This window comes from Eretmochelys imbricata, chromosome 21, assembly GCF_965152235.1.
Source record: "Eretmochelys imbricata isolate rEreImb1 chromosome 21, rEreImb1.hap1, whole genome shotgun sequence".
Lineage (NCBI taxonomy): Eukaryota > Metazoa > Chordata > Testudines > Cheloniidae > Eretmochelys > Eretmochelys imbricata.
In genome coordinates, this window is record NC_135592.1 from 14,369,568 (window position 1) to 14,387,697 (window position 18,130).

General features: G+C 51.3%; 1 protein-coding gene across 1 annotated transcript in view; it reads left to right on the top strand.

Annotated features, from left to right (window-relative positions):
• Positions 1-18,130, top strand: part of DENND2D (DENN domain containing 2D) — a 30,131-nt gene extending 12,001 nt beyond the window's left edge. The window contains exons 5-12 of the mRNA XM_077839164.1: positions 2,730-2,807; positions 3,140-3,280; positions 7,884-8,032; positions 11,659-11,836; positions 12,871-12,912; positions 13,607-13,697; positions 16,158-16,397; positions 17,559-18,130. Of these exons, the coding sequence (XP_077695290.1) occupies positions 2,730-2,807; positions 3,140-3,280; positions 7,884-8,032; positions 11,659-11,836; positions 12,871-12,912; positions 13,607-13,697; positions 16,158-16,397; positions 17,559-17,623 (984 nt within the window). The 3' untranslated portion in view covers positions 17,624-18,130. The remainder of the gene's footprint in view (positions 1-2,729; positions 2,808-3,139; positions 3,281-7,883; positions 8,033-11,658; positions 11,837-12,870; positions 12,913-13,606; positions 13,698-16,157; positions 16,398-17,558) is intronic.

Sequence of the window (18,130 nt, forward strand, 5' to 3'; positions counted from 1 at the left end):
ACTTCTTCATGGCTCCCTTAGAGAGACTGAGAGAGACGGGCACAGGACTGGTTAGCTGCCTTTGAGGGCCTGACTGGCTCAGAGGCAGGAGATGAGATATGGATGGTTACCTCTCAGGTGCTGGTTTGAATCCAGCCCAGTTCAGCTGCGGTGGAAGACTGTTACCAGGGCCGCTGAACTGTGTATTGTGGTGTTGGTCACCTACATTCAAGGCCCTGTGTTGTCCCAGGCAAGATGCACCTAAATTCTGTGTGGAGATCACTAGATTCTTCAGCCTCTGGGTTGAAATTTGGTGGCAGTTTCAGATCAACTTGATTTATCTTGAAGGTTTAGAACATAAGAACGGCCGCACTGGGTCAGACCAAAGGTCCATCTAGCCCTGTGTCCTGTCTTCCAACAGTGACCAATGGCAGGTGCCGCAGGGGGAATGAACAGAACAGGTGATCATCAAGTGATCCATCCTGTCAGCCATTCCCAGCTTCTGGCAAACAGAGGCTAGCGACACCATCCCTGTCCATCCTGGCTAATAGCCATGAACTTATCTAGCTCTTTTTTGAACCCTGTCATAGTCTCGGCCTTCACAACATCCTCTGGCAAGGAGTTCCACAGGTCGTGTGAAGAAATGCTTCCTTTTGTTTGTTTTAAACCTGCTGCCTATTAATTTCATTTGGTGACCCCCAGGTCTTGTGTTATGAGAAGGAGTCAATAACACTTCCTGATTTACTTTCTTCACACCCGTCATGATTTTATAGACCTCTTTCCTATCCCCCTTAAGCACCTCTTTTCCAAGCTGAAAAGTCCCAGTCTTATTAATCTCTCCTCATTCGGAAGCTGTCTTCTGACCCTTTTCCAATTCCAGTATATCTTTTCTGAGACGGGGCGACCACATCTGCACGCAGTATTCATTGTGAGTAATCCCCACCCCGGAGCGACGTAAGCTACACCGACCGAAGCCCCAGTGTAGACCGCGCTGTGTCAGCTGGAGAGCCTCTCCCGGAGGTGGAGGAATGAGGTCGACGGGAGAGCTCTCTCCTGTCGGGTTAGAGCATCTTCACCAGATGCCCTACAGTTGTGCCCGAGCCGCGTTTTAAGTGCAGGCGTGCCCACAGCATTCTAGGCCAGAAGGGACCCCCCACGTCATCTCGTCTGACCTCCCGTATTTCACAAGCCACCACCCGGCCAGCCGCACACTGAGCCCCGCAACCAGACGTAGCCCAGTTTATTACAGCCCTCAGGAGACTCAACTGTCGACGCGGCAGGCAGAGAGCAGGAGGCTAGCGGGGCCTTCCGTTGTCTGCAGGCTCAGGAAAGGTGTAGGGGCTTCGGTGACTCTGAGTCCGTGTTTTCAAGCTTTTCTTCAAGCCCTTAAAGGCTAGGAACTCACAAGCTTTTTTAGTCTGGTGCTTAGATGCAGAAGCACAACCCTGCAGGCCAGGAACTGTGGAACCCACGTGGTCCTGCCTCTGCCCAGCACCAAGGCCCTGTTTGCTGTTCGTTCTGTTCAAGGCCTGACGTGATGCGATAGCAGACAGAGATCAGTGCAGGCTGGGAATTGCGCTGCACTGTTAACGGGCTCTGAAATCGTTGCCTGCTTCGGTTCTCTTGAAATAGCCCTAAAGATGCCCCCCAGCAGGGAATACATAGCATCCCGGCCGGGGAGACAAGCCAGCTCAGCTGCCTGAGAGGCCTCGCCATGGATCACCGCCTTGGCATGCCAAAGCCTCTGTGCGCATTGAGTGCAGACAAGTCCGCGCTAGTGCACCCAGCTATGGCCCTTCCCCCCAACCAAATCGAGGTCTTTGCCGAGCGACGCGTCATTCGTCTCTGCCCGGCGATTCCTGAACCAGACTCTGCCCCGGCCCCGAATTCCACCCTAGGAAGGGAGTCGGAATCCCCTCCTGAGCCGCCCCGCTGGCTGCCTGCCCTCGGGGCTGGGAGGCAGACGTTGTGGCGGGGCGGGTAAGTGACGCCCTCCAGAGGTGGTGTGCATGGAGGGTCAGGGCTATAGTATTCTGCCCCAACCACAGACCCTGCCTCAGTGTCTCCTGCCTGCAGCTTTATCCCCACCATGAGCCTGTGGACCCGTCTCTCCCAAACCTGCCGTGCTTCGCTAGCTGCCAGCTTAAAGCCTCACTTGCCTTCCTGACACATATTCTGTTCCATGGTCTCTACTGTTACCCTGTGCCCCTCCCCAAACCTGCTACACCCCCACTCCGTGCCTGGGGCTTCCAGCAGCATGCTGGGCAGCATCCGCAATAATTCCTCTAGTCGGCCTGCAGGGCCTTTTTTTGGAGGTCTGTGGGCCAGCGGGAGTCCTAAGCGCCTTCCCTTTGCCTCAGAGACTGTGTATATGCATCTGCTTCTGGGGTGGGGCATCTCCTGCAGCTGAGTTTGGAGAGGAACAGGGCTGGTACCAGCCTCCTTGCTTTTTCAGCTTGTTCTGCAAGTTTCCTGACTTGTAGTTTACGTAGCCTGGGAGGACCAGCTGGGCTGTAGGCGGGTGGTATCATTAACCAGGTCTCTGGGAGGCAGGCAAGGCCAAGCCAGGGACAGCTCCTAGCTTTGCTGACATCTGGCTTTGCATTCCTCGGAGAGGCCATGGCCCCGCCCCGAGTGGCAGTCCCTATAGTGATGGGGTTGGCATGGGGGGGCTGGCTCGGTGCACCTGATAGAGGGGGTAAGATATTGTGGGGTACAGTTAACCCTTTGTGTGCTGATCCTTCTTTCAGCCCGTTGGCCGGGGCCCTCGTTTCCCAGAGGTCTTCTGCATCATCAGCTGCCTTGGCTGCTTTGGCTTGTTCTCCAAGGTAGGAACGCCGGCTCTCACGGGCAAAACACTAACCCGATCCGGGCCTCGTGCAGCTGCTGGTCCCCGTCTTGCTGCTGCCAGATCTACAGCTCGGTGCAGGGAAGGACTTTTGCCTGGGGGAGCAGCTGGTGATGCCGCGGCACAGAAGGCCACCTCTCTGGGGCTGAGGAGGGCGAGGCCTGTGGTGTTGAGGCTGGTGCTGGCTGCTTTTCCTCAGTGAGGACACAACTGAGCTGCTGCTGTGCCGCCGGGAGGGGGTGGGGGGCCGGGCGGGGGCAAGTCAGGGAATTCTTTGCCTTGCTGTGGCTGACGGATCTCTCCTTCCCATAGATCCTCGATGAAGTGGAGAAGAGGCGGCAGATCTCCATGGCCGTCATTTACCCCTTCATGCAGGGCCTCCGCGAATCCCCCTTCCCGGCTCCGGGGAAAACGGTCACCATTAAAAGCTTCATCCCTGATTCCGGAACGGAGGTTTGTGTCGGCTCAGTAATCTGTGCTCGGGCGCTGCTGACCTCCAGCAGGGCCTGTCTCTCCACCCCTAGGAGCTGGTCTAAGAGGAGGCCGTGCTGGAGCGTGTGTCTGGCCGTCGGGCCAGCCGGAGCTTTGTAGGCTTTCCTCAGTACAGTCTCTGCTAATGCACTTCATGTCTCCAGCTGCCTAGGGGCAGTAATACACGAGGGTCAGAGGTCAGGGTGGACAAGGGGCGCTGGCTGAGTTGAAGAGCGAGGCTGTGCTGTCTGGGAACGACAGATTAGGGAACGACCCCTTGGAACGAGCTGGCCGCTTCATGCCAGTGGCGATCGAGCCAGCAGTTCCATCAATTCTCCACCCTCTGGGGGAGAGTTGGAGACGGTCAGGTGTTCCATATTCCAGCCTGACCGCTATGGCCGGGTTCTCCCAGGTGGCCGGAAGGTGCAGTGAGCTGGGCGCTGCCCAGTACACAACTGGTGTAGCGCTCCGTGAAATGCTCCGTGTCGGTCCTGCTGCGAGGATCTATCAGCACAAACAGCCGTTAATGCCAGCGGATGTGGCGGTCACACTTCTTGAAGCTGCTGTTGCAACCTCTCCCTGCAGCCTGCAAGCCATGATTTCAAAGAGGCTGCTGATTTTGGGAGCCCAGCTTGGACCCCCTTGGGCCTGATTTCCAGAGGTGCTGGGCATCCTTTCATGTCAGCCAGAGCTAGAAGTCCAGTGCCACCTAGAACAGCTCACTCTGCTCCCAAGCATGCTTTGGGGGGCTCGGCTCTAACAGGCAACCAGGGGAGAGAAGTGAAGCCTAGCAGCATGAGAGCTGGGGGGAGAAAGCAGATGTGGCAGGGGGCCCACGGTTGGGGCGTGGAGAATTGGACTGAATGGTGGGAAAGGGGAGCAAAATCATGCTGGGTGCAGACAAGGGTGGCGTGGCCGAGTCAGCTGTGCGAAGAAATGATTTGTAAGCAATTGTCATCAGTGACAGGGAAAACCCTGCCAGGTTAGGAGCTGGGGAGTTTGGCGTCAGGTCGAAGGACGTGAGGCTGATTTTGGAGACACCAGTGTGAATCTGGATTAAAACTGGTTTCAGTGGAATTGCAACAGTGTATCCCAGGTCCCTGGAACTACATGACACTGCCCCTAGAAGCCTGCACTGTTTCCCCTACCTCTGCAGTCCCATACAATCCGTGCAGGATCCCTTGTGTTACTGAATGTTGTATTACACTTAGTTGATTTGACTGTGTGTCCGGATTTTTCAGTGTGCTCACAATTCTATACTGACCACTCCTAATTTGAGTTGTTTGGTTGCTGAGTCAGCAAAAGCTTGGGCTTTCGGGACAAGGAAGCAGAAGCCTGGCCGCTTTCACTCCCCCATTTGATCAGAGCGGCGAGGACTTTAAATGTGGGGTGGGTTGAAGTGCTCCTTCTCCAGCAGCCGCCCTTGCTCAGAAGTGACACTCACTGTGCTCAGCAACAGGGAAGCAGTTAGCTCAAGGTTTCTACAAAAACAGCAGTGAAAGATTTCAGAGTAACAGCCGTGTTAGTCTGTATTCGCAAAAAGAAAAGGAGTACTTGTGGCACCTTAGAGACTAACCAATTTATTTGAGCATGAGCTTTCGTGAGCTACAGCTCACTTCATCGGATGCATACCGTGGTGAAGTGAGCTGTAGCTCACGAAAGCTCATGCTCAAATACAGCAGTGAAAGAGTTAACAGCATGGCCTTTTTAATCACTTTCATTCACACCTCCCTTTGTTGAATGGCAGCCATTCACACCTCTCCTTGAGCTATTGTTTCATACTGAGTGCAGAAACTGCTTTGCATCTGCTTTTCTCAGCTGGCAGGGCTAGAGACAAGACACTGGGTTTATAGTAGACAATTGTGCCCATTTAACAAAAAGATGGGGGGGGCGGGTGGATAGCTTAGTGGTTTGAGCATTGGCCTGCTAAATGTTCAATCCTTGAGGGGGCCATTTAGGGATCTGGGACAAAAACTGGGGCTTGGTCCTGCTTTGAGCAGAAGGTTGGACCAGATGACCTCTTGAGGTCCCTTCCAACCCTGATATTCTATGATTTTAGATATCTATCTAGTTAAAAGAAAAGGAGGATTTAAAGGAAAAGGAGGACTTGTGGCACCTTAGAGACTAAGAAATTTATTTGAGCATAAGCTTTTGATGAAGTGAGCTGAAGTGAGTTTCACTTCATCGAAAGCTTATGCTCAAATAAATTTGTTAGTCTCTAAGGTGCCACAAGTCCTCCTGTTCTTTGTGCGAATACAGACTAACCCGGCGGCTACTCTGAAACCTATCTAGTTAAACCGTAACAAACCCTAATACAGATGCATGGGGATCAGTTTCAGCCTTACTGGTGCCTGTTGTTAGCTTAATTCCATATCATTGGCTTTGCTTTAGGAGTTTGCAATTGTACAATTCAGTCCTGTCAGTGCAAGCCCTGCAATGGAGACAAGCCTTTAGGCCTCCTCTGCACTGGGGTGGGGGCTGCTGATGTAACACAGGTGCAAACTGGGACTTGCTCTGCTTTGAAGGGGGGCTGAGCTGAGTGCATTGCCTCCTGCAGACAACGCATTCCTATTTTTGACATGAGACGTTTGACTGCAGTGCGCTGATGCAGCGGTTGTTTTGGAATGGGGCATTGCAGCCACCTCGTCCCATTGCACATTGGGTGCTGGGTGTAACTGAGAGCAGGAGCCGGCTTGGCACAGGTTCTGCTCTGCCAACTTCCTGGGTTATGAAATCTCTTGTGATGCTGCAGCAAGAAGGGTAAGATTGTGTAAAGACTTGGCCTATTGCTTCATGCATTGGCTGCTGGCAGCACTGCAGAGATGGGAGCATTTTCTTCAAAAGCGTCAGCGTGGCGGCTTATCCAGCCTTGCCAGTGGAGAAGGGAGCCGCTGCTAGGGAAGGCGAGGCTGGGAGCTGGCAGTGCGTGGGAGAGAGAGGGTGATGGAGGCCTGTGGGTAGCCCAATGTTCAGCAAAGCCCAGGCTGGACTAAGGTCTAAGTAAGATCCTCCACTTTGAGTGGTGGGAGGTTGTTCCGAATGCCTGGGGCTTCTCCTGGATCAGTAATCCAGGGCTCAGCTTTTGAGGCTGGCGAGAGGTTTGGCTTCACCTGACTGGCAAAGGCACGTAATATAATGACACCAATTAGTTGTAAGGGCTCACCTGGGCTGGAATGAAGTCTAACCAGCCTAACAGGAAAAGATGTAGCGAAGGGTAGGAGTGTCTGGAAACAGGCATTCCAAATGGCCACTAAGTACAGGGATTGCAGCACTCCATTACCTCTCCTTTTGTGGCCGTCTCAATGCTGCTTGATGTGGCCATTTGGAAGAGATGTGTAAGAGGCAACGAGATGGTGCTGCATAGATACCTGCATGGGACAAAGCTAGTACAGGAATCGATGCTAGCGGACAGAGGCAGATCAGTGTCCAACTGCTGGAAGTCAGAAAAATTACCGCTGGAACTGGGATGCAAATTTTCAACCAGGAAGGTTATTGTGACATCATCCCGTGGAGTCTCAACATCCAGATTAGGTGTCTCACTCCAGCTCAGTCACCAGTTACTGGCCTCAGTGCAGGAGTCGCTGGGGGAAATTCTCTGGCTGGCGTCATGTAGGAGCTCAGACTAGATGATCAGAGTAGTTCCTTCTGGCCCTAGAATTTATACACTCCAATGCCTAATGAACACTTGGGAGAAAGGATATCTTTGTTAAAGATTCAACACCACCCACCCGGTTCAGTGAGGCTCACAAAGCAACCCCCCTAAGGCCTGGTGTACATACTAGTTTGTTCCTGGTTAACTAAGGGTGTGCTTTGTAAACTGGTCTAGTTAAACCAGTGCAAGTATGTGTGTAGACAAGGCCTAAAATATCCTCCATCAAAACCAGGGCAAGCCAGACATGACACCCAGATATCTGGGCTCCTCCTACCAATGTCTCTGCACTTTCTCCCACCCTGCACTTGGAGAGCCCTTCATGAGAAGCTCCGCGAGGCTGCTGGGGGCTGATGAGAACTCCTGGTGATTGCTGGTAATTGGGGATTACCTATGAATTCATGGTGTTGGTAAAGCAGCTTTGAAGCGGAGGACTGGTCCCCACTGGGAACTTGTGCCGATTCTAGTCTGGGGCATAGCTATATGGTACACACCAGGAAAGCTATGGCTTGCCTGTCACGATCTTATCCCGCTGTCAAGCCGGAGTCATCTCCACCAGTAAACAGAGGCCGTGCCTATCTGCGCTAGGGGTTTGCATCGAGGCACATCCCCAGGGAGGACACAGTCAAGTAGGGTCACTTATTGCCTCGGCCACGCTCTTATTTGGTGCACCAGTTTCCCCCACTCTTGGTCTGTTAGATCAATGAACTCTGGGCAGGACAGTGCCTGGCCCATGCTGGGCACTACCAAAAAGTAATCCTAACTAATTGTAATATTGCAAAGATCACGCATGACACTCCTTTCCTGCCTCCTTTCTCCGCCATACGGAAGCAGGTAGGGCCCAGCCCAGCATGTCTGAGACCTTCTGCATGGTGCTTTTAATAGAATTAATTAGTGACTTGTTAGCTCACTCGTGTCCCCTCTGCTTCCCATCAGCTCATCGAACTCACGCGGCCCCTGGACTCCTGGCTGGAACACGTGGAGTTTCAGGCCCTTCTGCAGCATCTCAGTCCGGAAAACATCCTTTGGCTCTTCGCCTCTGCGGTTCTGGAGCGACGGATTATCTTCGTGGCAGAGGAGCTCAGGTGAGCGCCCTGCACTTAACCAGAGAGCTAGTTCTGGGAGCTTCAGAGAGCTACAACTAATTCTTCCACTGTACGCCGCGCTGATTAGGCCTCAGCTGTAGTATTGTGTCCAGTTCTGGGCGCCACATTTCAGGAAGGATGTGGACAAATTGGAGAGAGTCCAGCGAAGAGCAACAAAAATGATTAAAGGTCTAGAAAACATGACCTATGAGGGAAGATTGAAAAAAATTGGGTTTGTTTAGTCTGGCAAAGAGAAGACTGAGAGGGGACATGAAAGCAGTTTTCAAGTACATACAAGGTTGTTACAAGGAAGGAGAAAAATTGTTCTTCTTAACCGCTGAGGCTAGGACATGAAGCAATGGGCTTAGATTGCAGCAAGGGCCGTTTAGGTTGGACAATAGGAAAAACTTCCTAACTGTCGGAGTGGTGAAGCCCTGGAATAAATTCCCTAGGGAGGTTGTGGAATCTCCATCATTGGAGATTTGTAAGAGCAGGTTAGACGAACACCTGTCAGGGATGGGCTAGATAATACTTAATCCTGCCATGAGTGCAGGGGACTGGACTAGATGACCTCGCGAGGTCCTTTCCAGTCCTATGATTCTCTCAACTCGTAAGTACCAGTCACATGCAGCTCGCCCAGCCCTGGAATGCAGCCTGCAGGTGCCGTCGGTTCCACTCCCCCTTCGTAAGGGGGCAGACGCAGATGCAAATGTCGAATGACGTGTCCTGAAGTCTGCTACTCCGTGTATCTCGGCCCCAGGGTAGGTGTAGTTGGGGCTGGCTGAGGGCACCCTCCCCATCCCCACAGTGCAGTGAGTGGTGATTAATTTTTTGTGCCCCATCCAGTTCAGGAGATAAAATCAGAATAAATTAATTCCAGGTGCAGGGGAGGAGAGAGAAGCTGAGAACCTTCCACTCTGGGAGCGGACCCTGAGGAGTCTGAGCAAGCAAAGGGTCACTGACCTCAGACTGCTCATGAGGCATGGAAGTCTGATCTAGTGGACAGAGCACTGGTCTGGGATTCAGGAGACTGGGTTCTATCCCTGGCTCTGCCACTGGCCTGCTGCATGGCCTTGGCTGAGTTACATGCCCTTCTGTGCCTCAGTTTCCCCATCTGTAAAAGGACCTCCTTTGCAGAGTGCTCCGTGGATGAACAGTGCTAGATAAAAGCGAGGTGGTATTATTATGTATGATAGACTAACAAGTCAGCTGGAGTCTGTTCCCAATTGAGCCCAAAGGGTTAATCCTCACTAAGCTGACAAGCCCAAGGAGGCAGGTAGCCAGGAAAGTCACCCTCTCATGCTAATATCAGCAGAGCGTAAAGGTTATGTTCACTCCTCGTCAGACAGCCCGTCGATTCAAATCTCTCCTCTCCCTCTCGGATTTCCTCATTCCGACTCATCAGCAGGAAGGAGTCTCTGATTTGATCCCAGCCACCAGAGACTTTCACTCTTCAGAGCCTTGGAAGAAAACGACACACACTGACCGCCCTGCGGAAGGATCCTCTCTATAAAATTAGCAAACAATAACTTTGTCTAGTGAGGGTTAAGCCTTAAAAGCATTGAAATAAGGAGTGAAGGGGGAAGACTTGTGCACTCCTTTCAACCACAATGCTGTCGATATCGCACTCCCCAAGGCTTCCACTTCCAACATATACCGAAAAGCAATTCACACCCCAGCTTCCTCAGACTCACGCTGTGCAGGGAGAGCACCAGACCAGGACTTGGGAGACTTAGGGTCTGTTCCCAGCTCTGTCGCTGGCCTGCTGGGTGACCTGGGGCAAGTCATGCTCCCTCCCCAAGCCTCAGTTTCCCCATCCATAGGCGCTGACTTCCCCACTGCCTGGTGGGTGCTCAACCCCCGCCCGCGCCCCAGCCCCACCTCTGGCCCCGCCCCTGCCCTGCCTTTTCCCACCCCAGCCCCGCCCCCTTCCCACCCCCATTCCACCCCCTTCCCCGAAGTCCCCGCCCCGCCCTGCCTCTTCTCTACCTCCTCCCCTGAATATGCTGCATCCCCACTCCTCCCACTCCCTCCTGGAAAGTCCTAACCGCCGCCAAAGAGCTGTTAGGTGGCAGGCGGGCGGGAAGCACTGGGAGGGAGGTGGAGGAGTGGGGACACAGCGCGCTCAGCGAGGGGAGAAGGAGGCAAGGAGGGGGGAGCTTGGCTGCCGGTGGGTGCAGAGCCCCCACTAATTTTTTCCCGTGGGTGCTCCAGCCCTGGAGCACCCACAGAGCCGGTGCCTATTTTCCCATCTGCAAAATGGGGATAACGAGCCTGTCCTCCTTTTGAGAGCTACTGATGAAAAGAGCTAGGTATGATTATTATTAACTCGGAAACTTAGCAGCTTTTGTGTCAACGGATCAGTATATATGACCGTCCCCCATTCCCTGCATTTGGGAGCTTATTTTGCCTTAACTCTGCTGAGGTCACTGTTAGGGTTTTGTGTTAGAGTGAAAGATAATGACCCTCCCAGGTGGCAAAGCCAACCTGCAGCTTGTGCTAAGGGGTAGGGGAAGGCTAGTTGTGTGGGCTGATGGCAGTGCAGCTTGTTGGGCCCCCTGCTGAGGGCAGGGGGTTTCCTCTTCTCTCTAGGGGAGTTTAGTCTGAAATTCAATTTATTGTTTTCTAGTTGGGGAAACTTTTTGTACCAAAAAGGCAAATCTGGAGGCACCCCGGATCGCGGTGCCCTGCCACTCAGAGCATTGGTGGGGCGACACCGGCAGCAGGGCCAACTCCAAGGGTTCAAAACCTGTGAGCTTTTGGCCCCCAAAATCATGGTATTTTTAAAAAAAATACCTATGTGGGAGTTTTTTCTTCTGGTTTTTGAGCCCTTAGGGACATGTATTCAAACTTTTCTCCGCAACCACAGAGCTAGAAACTTACTTTTCTTTCGATTTCTTCATTAAAGAAAGCTGAGATTCTGATGTAATCACCTGACTCCAGGAACTGGGGATTTAAGAAGAACATCAAATATTGATGTGTGATGAAATCCTGAGAGTTGGTAACACTGCCATGTGCCAAGGGGAGGAAGACTTCCCAAAAACAGCGAACATAGGCAGGTAGAATTGAGCTGCAGGAGCTCAATGTATTTAGCTTAACCAAGAGAAGATGAAGGGGTGATTTGATCAGTCTTAAGCAGTATCTATAAGGGAAACAAAACTTTGATACTGGGCTCTTCAATCTAAGAGACAAGAGCCAATGGCTGGAAATTGAAGCAAGACAAATTCAGATTAGGAATAAAGTTCATATTTTTTAACAGCAAGGATTATGAATCATGGGAACAGTTTACCACCATGGTGCGTTCTCCATCACTGGCAAATTTTAAATCAAGATGGGATGTTTTTTCTAAAAGATCTGCTTTCGTTGGAACAGGAATAAGTTCAGGGATGTTCTCTGGCCCGTGCTATGCAGGAGGTCAGGCCAGATGATCACAATGGTCCTTTCTGCCTTTATAATCTATGAAAAACAGCACCCACCTGTTTAGGAGCCTGTCTCTCCTTGGAAGTGACTTAGACTTTGGATCCTGTGTCACTCAGGTGCTCCTGAAAGTCTCACCCAAAGCTTAACCTGCTGGCCAGCTACTTGCCAAATTAATTTACTAATCAGAACCCTTATTTATTCGGCAGTGTCCTGTCCCAGTGCATCCATGCCGTGGCAGCTCTTCTCTACCCCTTCTCCTGGGCGCACACCTACATCCCCGTGGTTCCGGAATGCCTGATCGATACCGTCTGTTGCCCCACGCCCTTCATGGTTGGAGTCCAGAAGCGCTGTCTAGAGCAGGTTCTCGATCAGCCGATGGAGGAGGTACTGTCTGAGGGGGTCTCTGTTCCCATGCCGCAGATGGGCTTGAAGATGAATGTTTGCCTGTTCGTGCCCCTTGATTGTTATCTCCACGTGGTAGCAGGCAGGGCCGGATTTACAACTTACGCGCCCCTGGGCACAGCATCTTCAGTGCGCCCCCCCACCCCCAACTACAGCTGACCTCCGTGTTGCACACTGTTTGAGAGAAGCAAGGCGTCCCTAGACACGTGCCTACTGTGCCTAATTGGAAACCCAGCCCTGGTAGGAGGCCCTGATTTTGTCTCCATCCCAGCCTCAGGAGGAGAAGGGCCCAGAAGGAAACAAGAGCGGACTCCAGCCTGCTCCTAGGGTAATACCCAAGCTGTTCCCTAGGCCAGATGGGATGCTGATATCATCTCCTACCCACTAGCTGGGCAAGGGCCTCAGCCCAGATTCCCTGGGACAAAGGGGGCATTCCTTGCCCTCAGCTAACCTGTAGCCAGCATTGCCCTAAGTGTCTCACTGCTCATAGCTCATGGGAGGTGAGCACACATCTTAGAAAACTAGTGTAGACACTGCCAGAGTTTCCAGGACCGTGCGCTCCTTGGCCTTCTGCTGGGAGCACTAACAATGGGGCAGTTGTGGGGCTGTGGCCCTCTCCCGATGGGGATGTGGGCTGAGACTCCTGAACTCATTTCATGTGGGCCTCCCAAGAGACACCGGACGGGAACCACTTTCAGTCTGGGCTGGATTGGACCCAGTGACTGATTCTAGAGGTGAAAGGCTCCAAATCTCCTTTCCATGTCCCAGGTCCATTCGTTCCCCCAGGCCAGGCACTGGTGCTCCTCTTTCACCAGGCAGGAAGTTTGGAGGGGTGGAGAAGCCTTTTCCATTGCAGTGACCTAGAGCAGTTCATCATCAGGTGCAGCTCAGAGCTTTTCAAATGGACTTGGGGCACAGAAGACTGCTCTTGAAATACATTCTCTTAACTCGCTGCTGCTCAGAAGCGGCCTTGCAATGCAGCCTGGCTAACGCTGCGTCCTGTCTGTTGGTTTTAGGTGCTGCTGGTTGACCTGTGCGAAGGGAAGTTCTTAAGATCGGTAGGTGTCCCTGGTGCGATTTAGACTGTCCCTCATGCGATCGCTAGACGCAGGTGCTTGTTCGTTGCTTGACCAGTATTACTGAGCCACTGTAGGGTCCTTAATCCTGGCTTTTCAGTAGCTGTCACTCACTCCTTCCCACCTGTCACTTATTATTTGCACTCTGCAGGCTCAGGGGGGCAGGGCCTCTTGCCCGAAATTACAGAGCACACTGTAACGTTAGCGTTCCTGGTTTCAAAACACCCGGGCACGGCCCTTCAGGGAGAGACCAATGGGAGTTCAGTGCAAAATTAATTTCTCGGGCTGTTGTGTTGTCTTTTTCTCGTTACTGGTGGCGGAGGAGAGGCTGTGTCAGAGACAGAGGTGTCAATTAACCCTGCAGAAGGTGTCTCTCCAACATCCTTTGGGATAAAAATTGATAAGCAATAGCTTCTGGCAGTAGCTAGTGAGCCCCACCAAGACTATGGTAATGCAGACTGCACGGCTGCATTAAAGAATGGGTCACAGGGGATCTGGTGGGGGGAGATGTGTTCATTCCAGGATGCTTTGGGCCTGCAGGTACACTCAGAAAGTGGTTCGCCGAGCTAGAATTCTCTCTGATGCTTCAAAACCTTCTTCCCAGTAAAAGCCACCGTCTCAGGCTTCCCTGGTTTGCAAAAGCTGGCTGTGCTAACATCGGAACATCCTCTTTCAGGTTTGCGACGAAGGAGACATCTTACCGGCCAAGCTGCAGACCGAGATGCTGACTTCTTTAAAGACGCACAACAGCAACAACAACATACAGAGTAGGCAGAGAGTTCTTTCTTTGGGGTGCGCACAGTGGAGTACCTGTGAATGCCCCACAAAATGACTGCTGGTGTCCCGGGCTAACCAGCCATCCTGGGGCAAGTGGGCTAAGAACCCAGGACCTAATTTCCTACACTGCCCTCTCAGTTCCAGCCAAACCATCTCTAGTGTTGTGTATGCTTTAGACTCACATGCACGCGAAGAGAATAGCTCAGTGGTCTAAGCAGCTGGACTGGAATAGCCAGGGTCCCTGGGTCCCACACGCTCAGCCTCTGCAGGGACACCTTAGCCCTTCCCGCTTTAGAGGTAGAAAGAGACTGAGGTTTGTGCAGCTTATGGAGTGTGGGGCAAGTCCTCAGCTGGTGTAAAATTATCACTCCATTGGCTTCCTCTCCACATTGACTTTAGTGGAGCTGTGACATCTCCCACCAGCTCAGGATCTGCCCCGGGGTGTCTTCAAAGCAACACTCGAAAGACCAGCACAGAACTGTCAAGGATCCCAAGGCACTTAGCTATGATTGGGGTTTACTTTGTGGTCCTTACCCAACCTTTCGCTTCCCCCACCTGTTGTTCAATGTGATATGCTCTGATTAGCTGCAGCTCCCCACTACAGAGGTGGCTGCATTTCACCTGCATTTCAGCGGTGCTCTGGTTCTGCAGGTTGGGAAGTGCTCTGCTTTATTCCCCATCCCCAGCTAGCAGGCATAGTACACTGTTTCTGCTCTGGATGAATACTAAAGTGCAGCCGTGGTCAGAGAAGCCCCAATGGTTATACCGATTTCTTTGTGTGTGCAGCAGAGTCGGACCTGCTGACTTCATTGACAAAAATAGACCCTTTTTATTGTTAGCTCCACAGAGCTAGCGCAGTTCCGGGAGAAGGAGCTTGATTCTAGCAGACACTACTAAATTCCAGTCTTCGTTATTGGTGGGGATGAGCGAAATGGACAGAGCCCAGCGTGACTCTCAGACGCCAGGCCGAGTTTGCAGGGCTGGGTGTTATATAGAGATTTAAAAAAACCCACAGCCTTTCTAGCTGTCGTGCGAGCACGTGTGATCTGGAGTCATTGGAACGCAATAAACGAGGGATTTTTACCAAGTCATTTTCAGACTAGTACCATCCCCTGCCAGTTCTTGTAGTGGCCATATTCTGAGCTGAGCATCTTCCTCCCTAAATTCCACAACCATGTAGGATTGTGGAGACCAGTCAGGGAAGAGAAATAATCCATCAATAGGGAGGGGAGAAAAAAATCCAGAAGGCTCTTGATAGCTTTATCTTGACAAAACAGAAAGCCAGTGACCCTGAATATCCCTCAGTGAAATCTGGATCTGGGAGATCTGGACAGCTAGACTCCCTTCTTCCACTACAGTGTATACGTGCTAATCAAGCAGGTGGAGTCCTCCATCCAGAACAGCCTGTGAAGGGCAGTACCATGTGCTAGTGGCTGCCACAACTCTCCTTAATGATTTAACACCAGGAAATTGGATTTTAATGTGTGAAGGAGATGGCCATTGCTTCTGACATGAACACAGCATGTGAATTAGGTCAGCGTGCAATGAGGCCCTCCATCTAGCATCTCGGTAGGCTGGTGTACTTCACATTTTAAGGTGGTAGACGCAATTCATTGAATGTGTATACAATGCTCGGAGTTCCTTGGAAGCCAAGTGTTATAAGAAGTCCAAGTATGGAGGTCAGCAGTAATTATCCATTGGACTGAGCAATTGAATACCACATTGGGACAGTTCAGTTTATACTCCTGTCGGCTCCTTAGCGAATGGAACCTCCTGGCTTTTCTCCCTTGCCATGACTGGGTTTGGGAGTCACACAATTTAGCAAAAAGAAATGGAGTACTTGTGGCACCTTAGAGACTAACCAATTTATTTGAGCATGAGCTTTCGTGAGCTATAGCTCACTTCATCAGATGCATCTGATGAAGTGAGCTATAGCTCACGAAAGCTCATGCTCAAATAAATTGGTTAGTCTCTAAGGTGCCACAAGTACCCCATTTCTTTTTGCGAATACAGACTAACACGGCTGTTACTCTGAAACCTGACACAATTTAGCACCATTCAGGTGTTACAGCTGCTTTTGAATGGAAAATGTCCCGGACCTTGGAATGCCCCAGACTGTGGCACAGACAGGAGAAGAGAGGTGGGATGGCCCAGTGGTCAGAGCACTAGCCTGGGACTCAGGAGACCAGGCTTCAAGTTCCTGCCCCACCACAGACGGGGCGATCCTTGGGTGGGTCATTTCGGCCCAGATCCTTTAAGGAAATTTGGAGTGTAAATACTTCTGAGGATCTGTCTTTCCATTCCCCCATGATAGCCCTGTCCTGCCTCACAGAAGGGTTGTGAGTGTAAATACATTCAGATTGTGAGGTGTCCACATCCTGAGTTAATGGGGGGGTCGTGTGAATACCAGCCCCCATGCCCAAACGGTACGTTTTCTATTCCCTTTTCAGCGTCTGAACAAGTGAATGCCCACGTCTCCAAAACCTTCGTGCAATTCTTCGTTAAAACTGTTGGCCATTATACATCACACCTCAAGTGGAATAAGAGCGGCCAGGGCTCCTTTCAGGAGAAGGCGTTCTGCAAAGCCATCACCTCCAAGTCCTGCCGCAAGTTTGTGAAAAGATTTGTGAGGACTCAGATGTTTTCCCTCTTTATCCAGGAAGCGGAAAGGAGCAGGATGATCCAAGAAGGTAAATTGCCCCATCTCCTCCCCCTTCTGTTACTGCCCTGGCATTCAGGAAGCATCAGGATCCCTGGAGGCCACTCTTTGGTTTCTTTGGGCTAGAGGGAGCAGGACTCATTTGCATATTTGCTTGTGCAAATGAGGTGCAAATGTTTTTGTGTGACTGCTCCTGAAAACACAGCCACGGGGGAAGGGGGAGAGATGCTGTTAGAGAAGATGGTACAGGCAGTGATAGTGAGTCTCTCCCGCAACCTCTGCCTGCAATGCACCAGCAGAGACACCCTGGGTCGGTTGCAGTAGTCTCTTCGTCACTGCAGCCCCTGGATGGAGAAGGTAATTGCAGACTCCAGAACTTGGCCTGCATTTGTATTGAATACAGTCAAAGGGCAAGGAGGAAAGGACTAGTGCAAAGCGCTCCTTGCTTATTCTCTTCTCTACAGTGTATTCCCTGACACACACACATCCTGTTTCAGGGCTGTAAGTAATGCAGCATGGCCTAGTAGATGGAGAACTGGACTGAGCCTCAGGAGAGCTTCGTTCTAATTCCTAGCCCTGCCACTGGATTTCTGGCTGATCTTGGGCAAATCACATCACTACTCCGTGCCTCAGTTTACCTATCTGTAAAATGAGCTGTATAAGACCTGGGTATTATGATGATGATTATTGCCACTTTCAAGAAGAATTTCAACAATGTGTCTCAGTTACTGAGCTAGCTGCACCTCTGAGCCCCCGCACTCTCTGAGTGCACTCCCCCATCCCCTTCAGTTTGGATCTGGTACCATTTTATCCCCAATATTTGTGATGCTTGCCCTGCTGGTTCAGCTTCAGCCTATCGTTGCTCGAGGTGCAGGTAGATTTGGAGCCAGTGCTGCTGCTCTGGTGCCCTCCAATGCAAATTGACCGGAGTCATTGGATTCTGTTCCCTGCCTCTCTACCTCCTTCAGCACCTAAATCCCATAGCGATTGGTGTACAATAATAATGTATATGGAGAATATGACCATAGCTCCATCTTCAGGTTCTCTGGTTCTTATGGAGTTTGCTGGGCTAATCTCTGCTTCTGCATCCCTACCACAGCATGTTGTTATTAAACAGAAACCAGCCAATGACCTCAATTGTTGATGAAACTCCAGTGTCATGTGTAACTGACCCAGCTTTTGTTTTCCACAGGGCATTTCCAGCAGAAAGTAACTGAATATCAAGAACAAAAAAAGAAACAAAGGACAAATTCCTGAAGTACTGTTCCGAAAGAGGGGAGCCCGGCTGGGCTTGGGCAGATATCTTCCTGCAGCAATATTCTGTCCAGACTGGGTCAGCATCTCGCTCAAAGGCAGAGCGCCCTGTGCTTTGCTGGCTCTGAGCAGCTCTGGAACCTTGCCCATCCTCCTGTGAACGATGAGATGCCTGGTCAACCCAGAACGCCAGTTCCTTCCCAGTCTCTTCTTTCTCAGGGCATGACTGCACGAGAAGCCTCTTTTCTATATCGCTAGCAAATACGGGTGTGATTTTTTTTTCCTGGCCAACTGACACCGTGGACCAAACTGCAGTTCTTAGCCAAAGGGGAGCAAGGAGTTCCTATTGGAAGACAATCACGGACCTTACATAGAAATAGAGTGAAATCAAGGGAGGATTATCTGCTTGCTGTATAATGGCAAAGAATGTAGAATAATTGTTAAGATAAAATGTATTAGTAAGAAATATTTTTAATTCTTATTAAAAAAAAATCTAAATTTTCTAGCTGA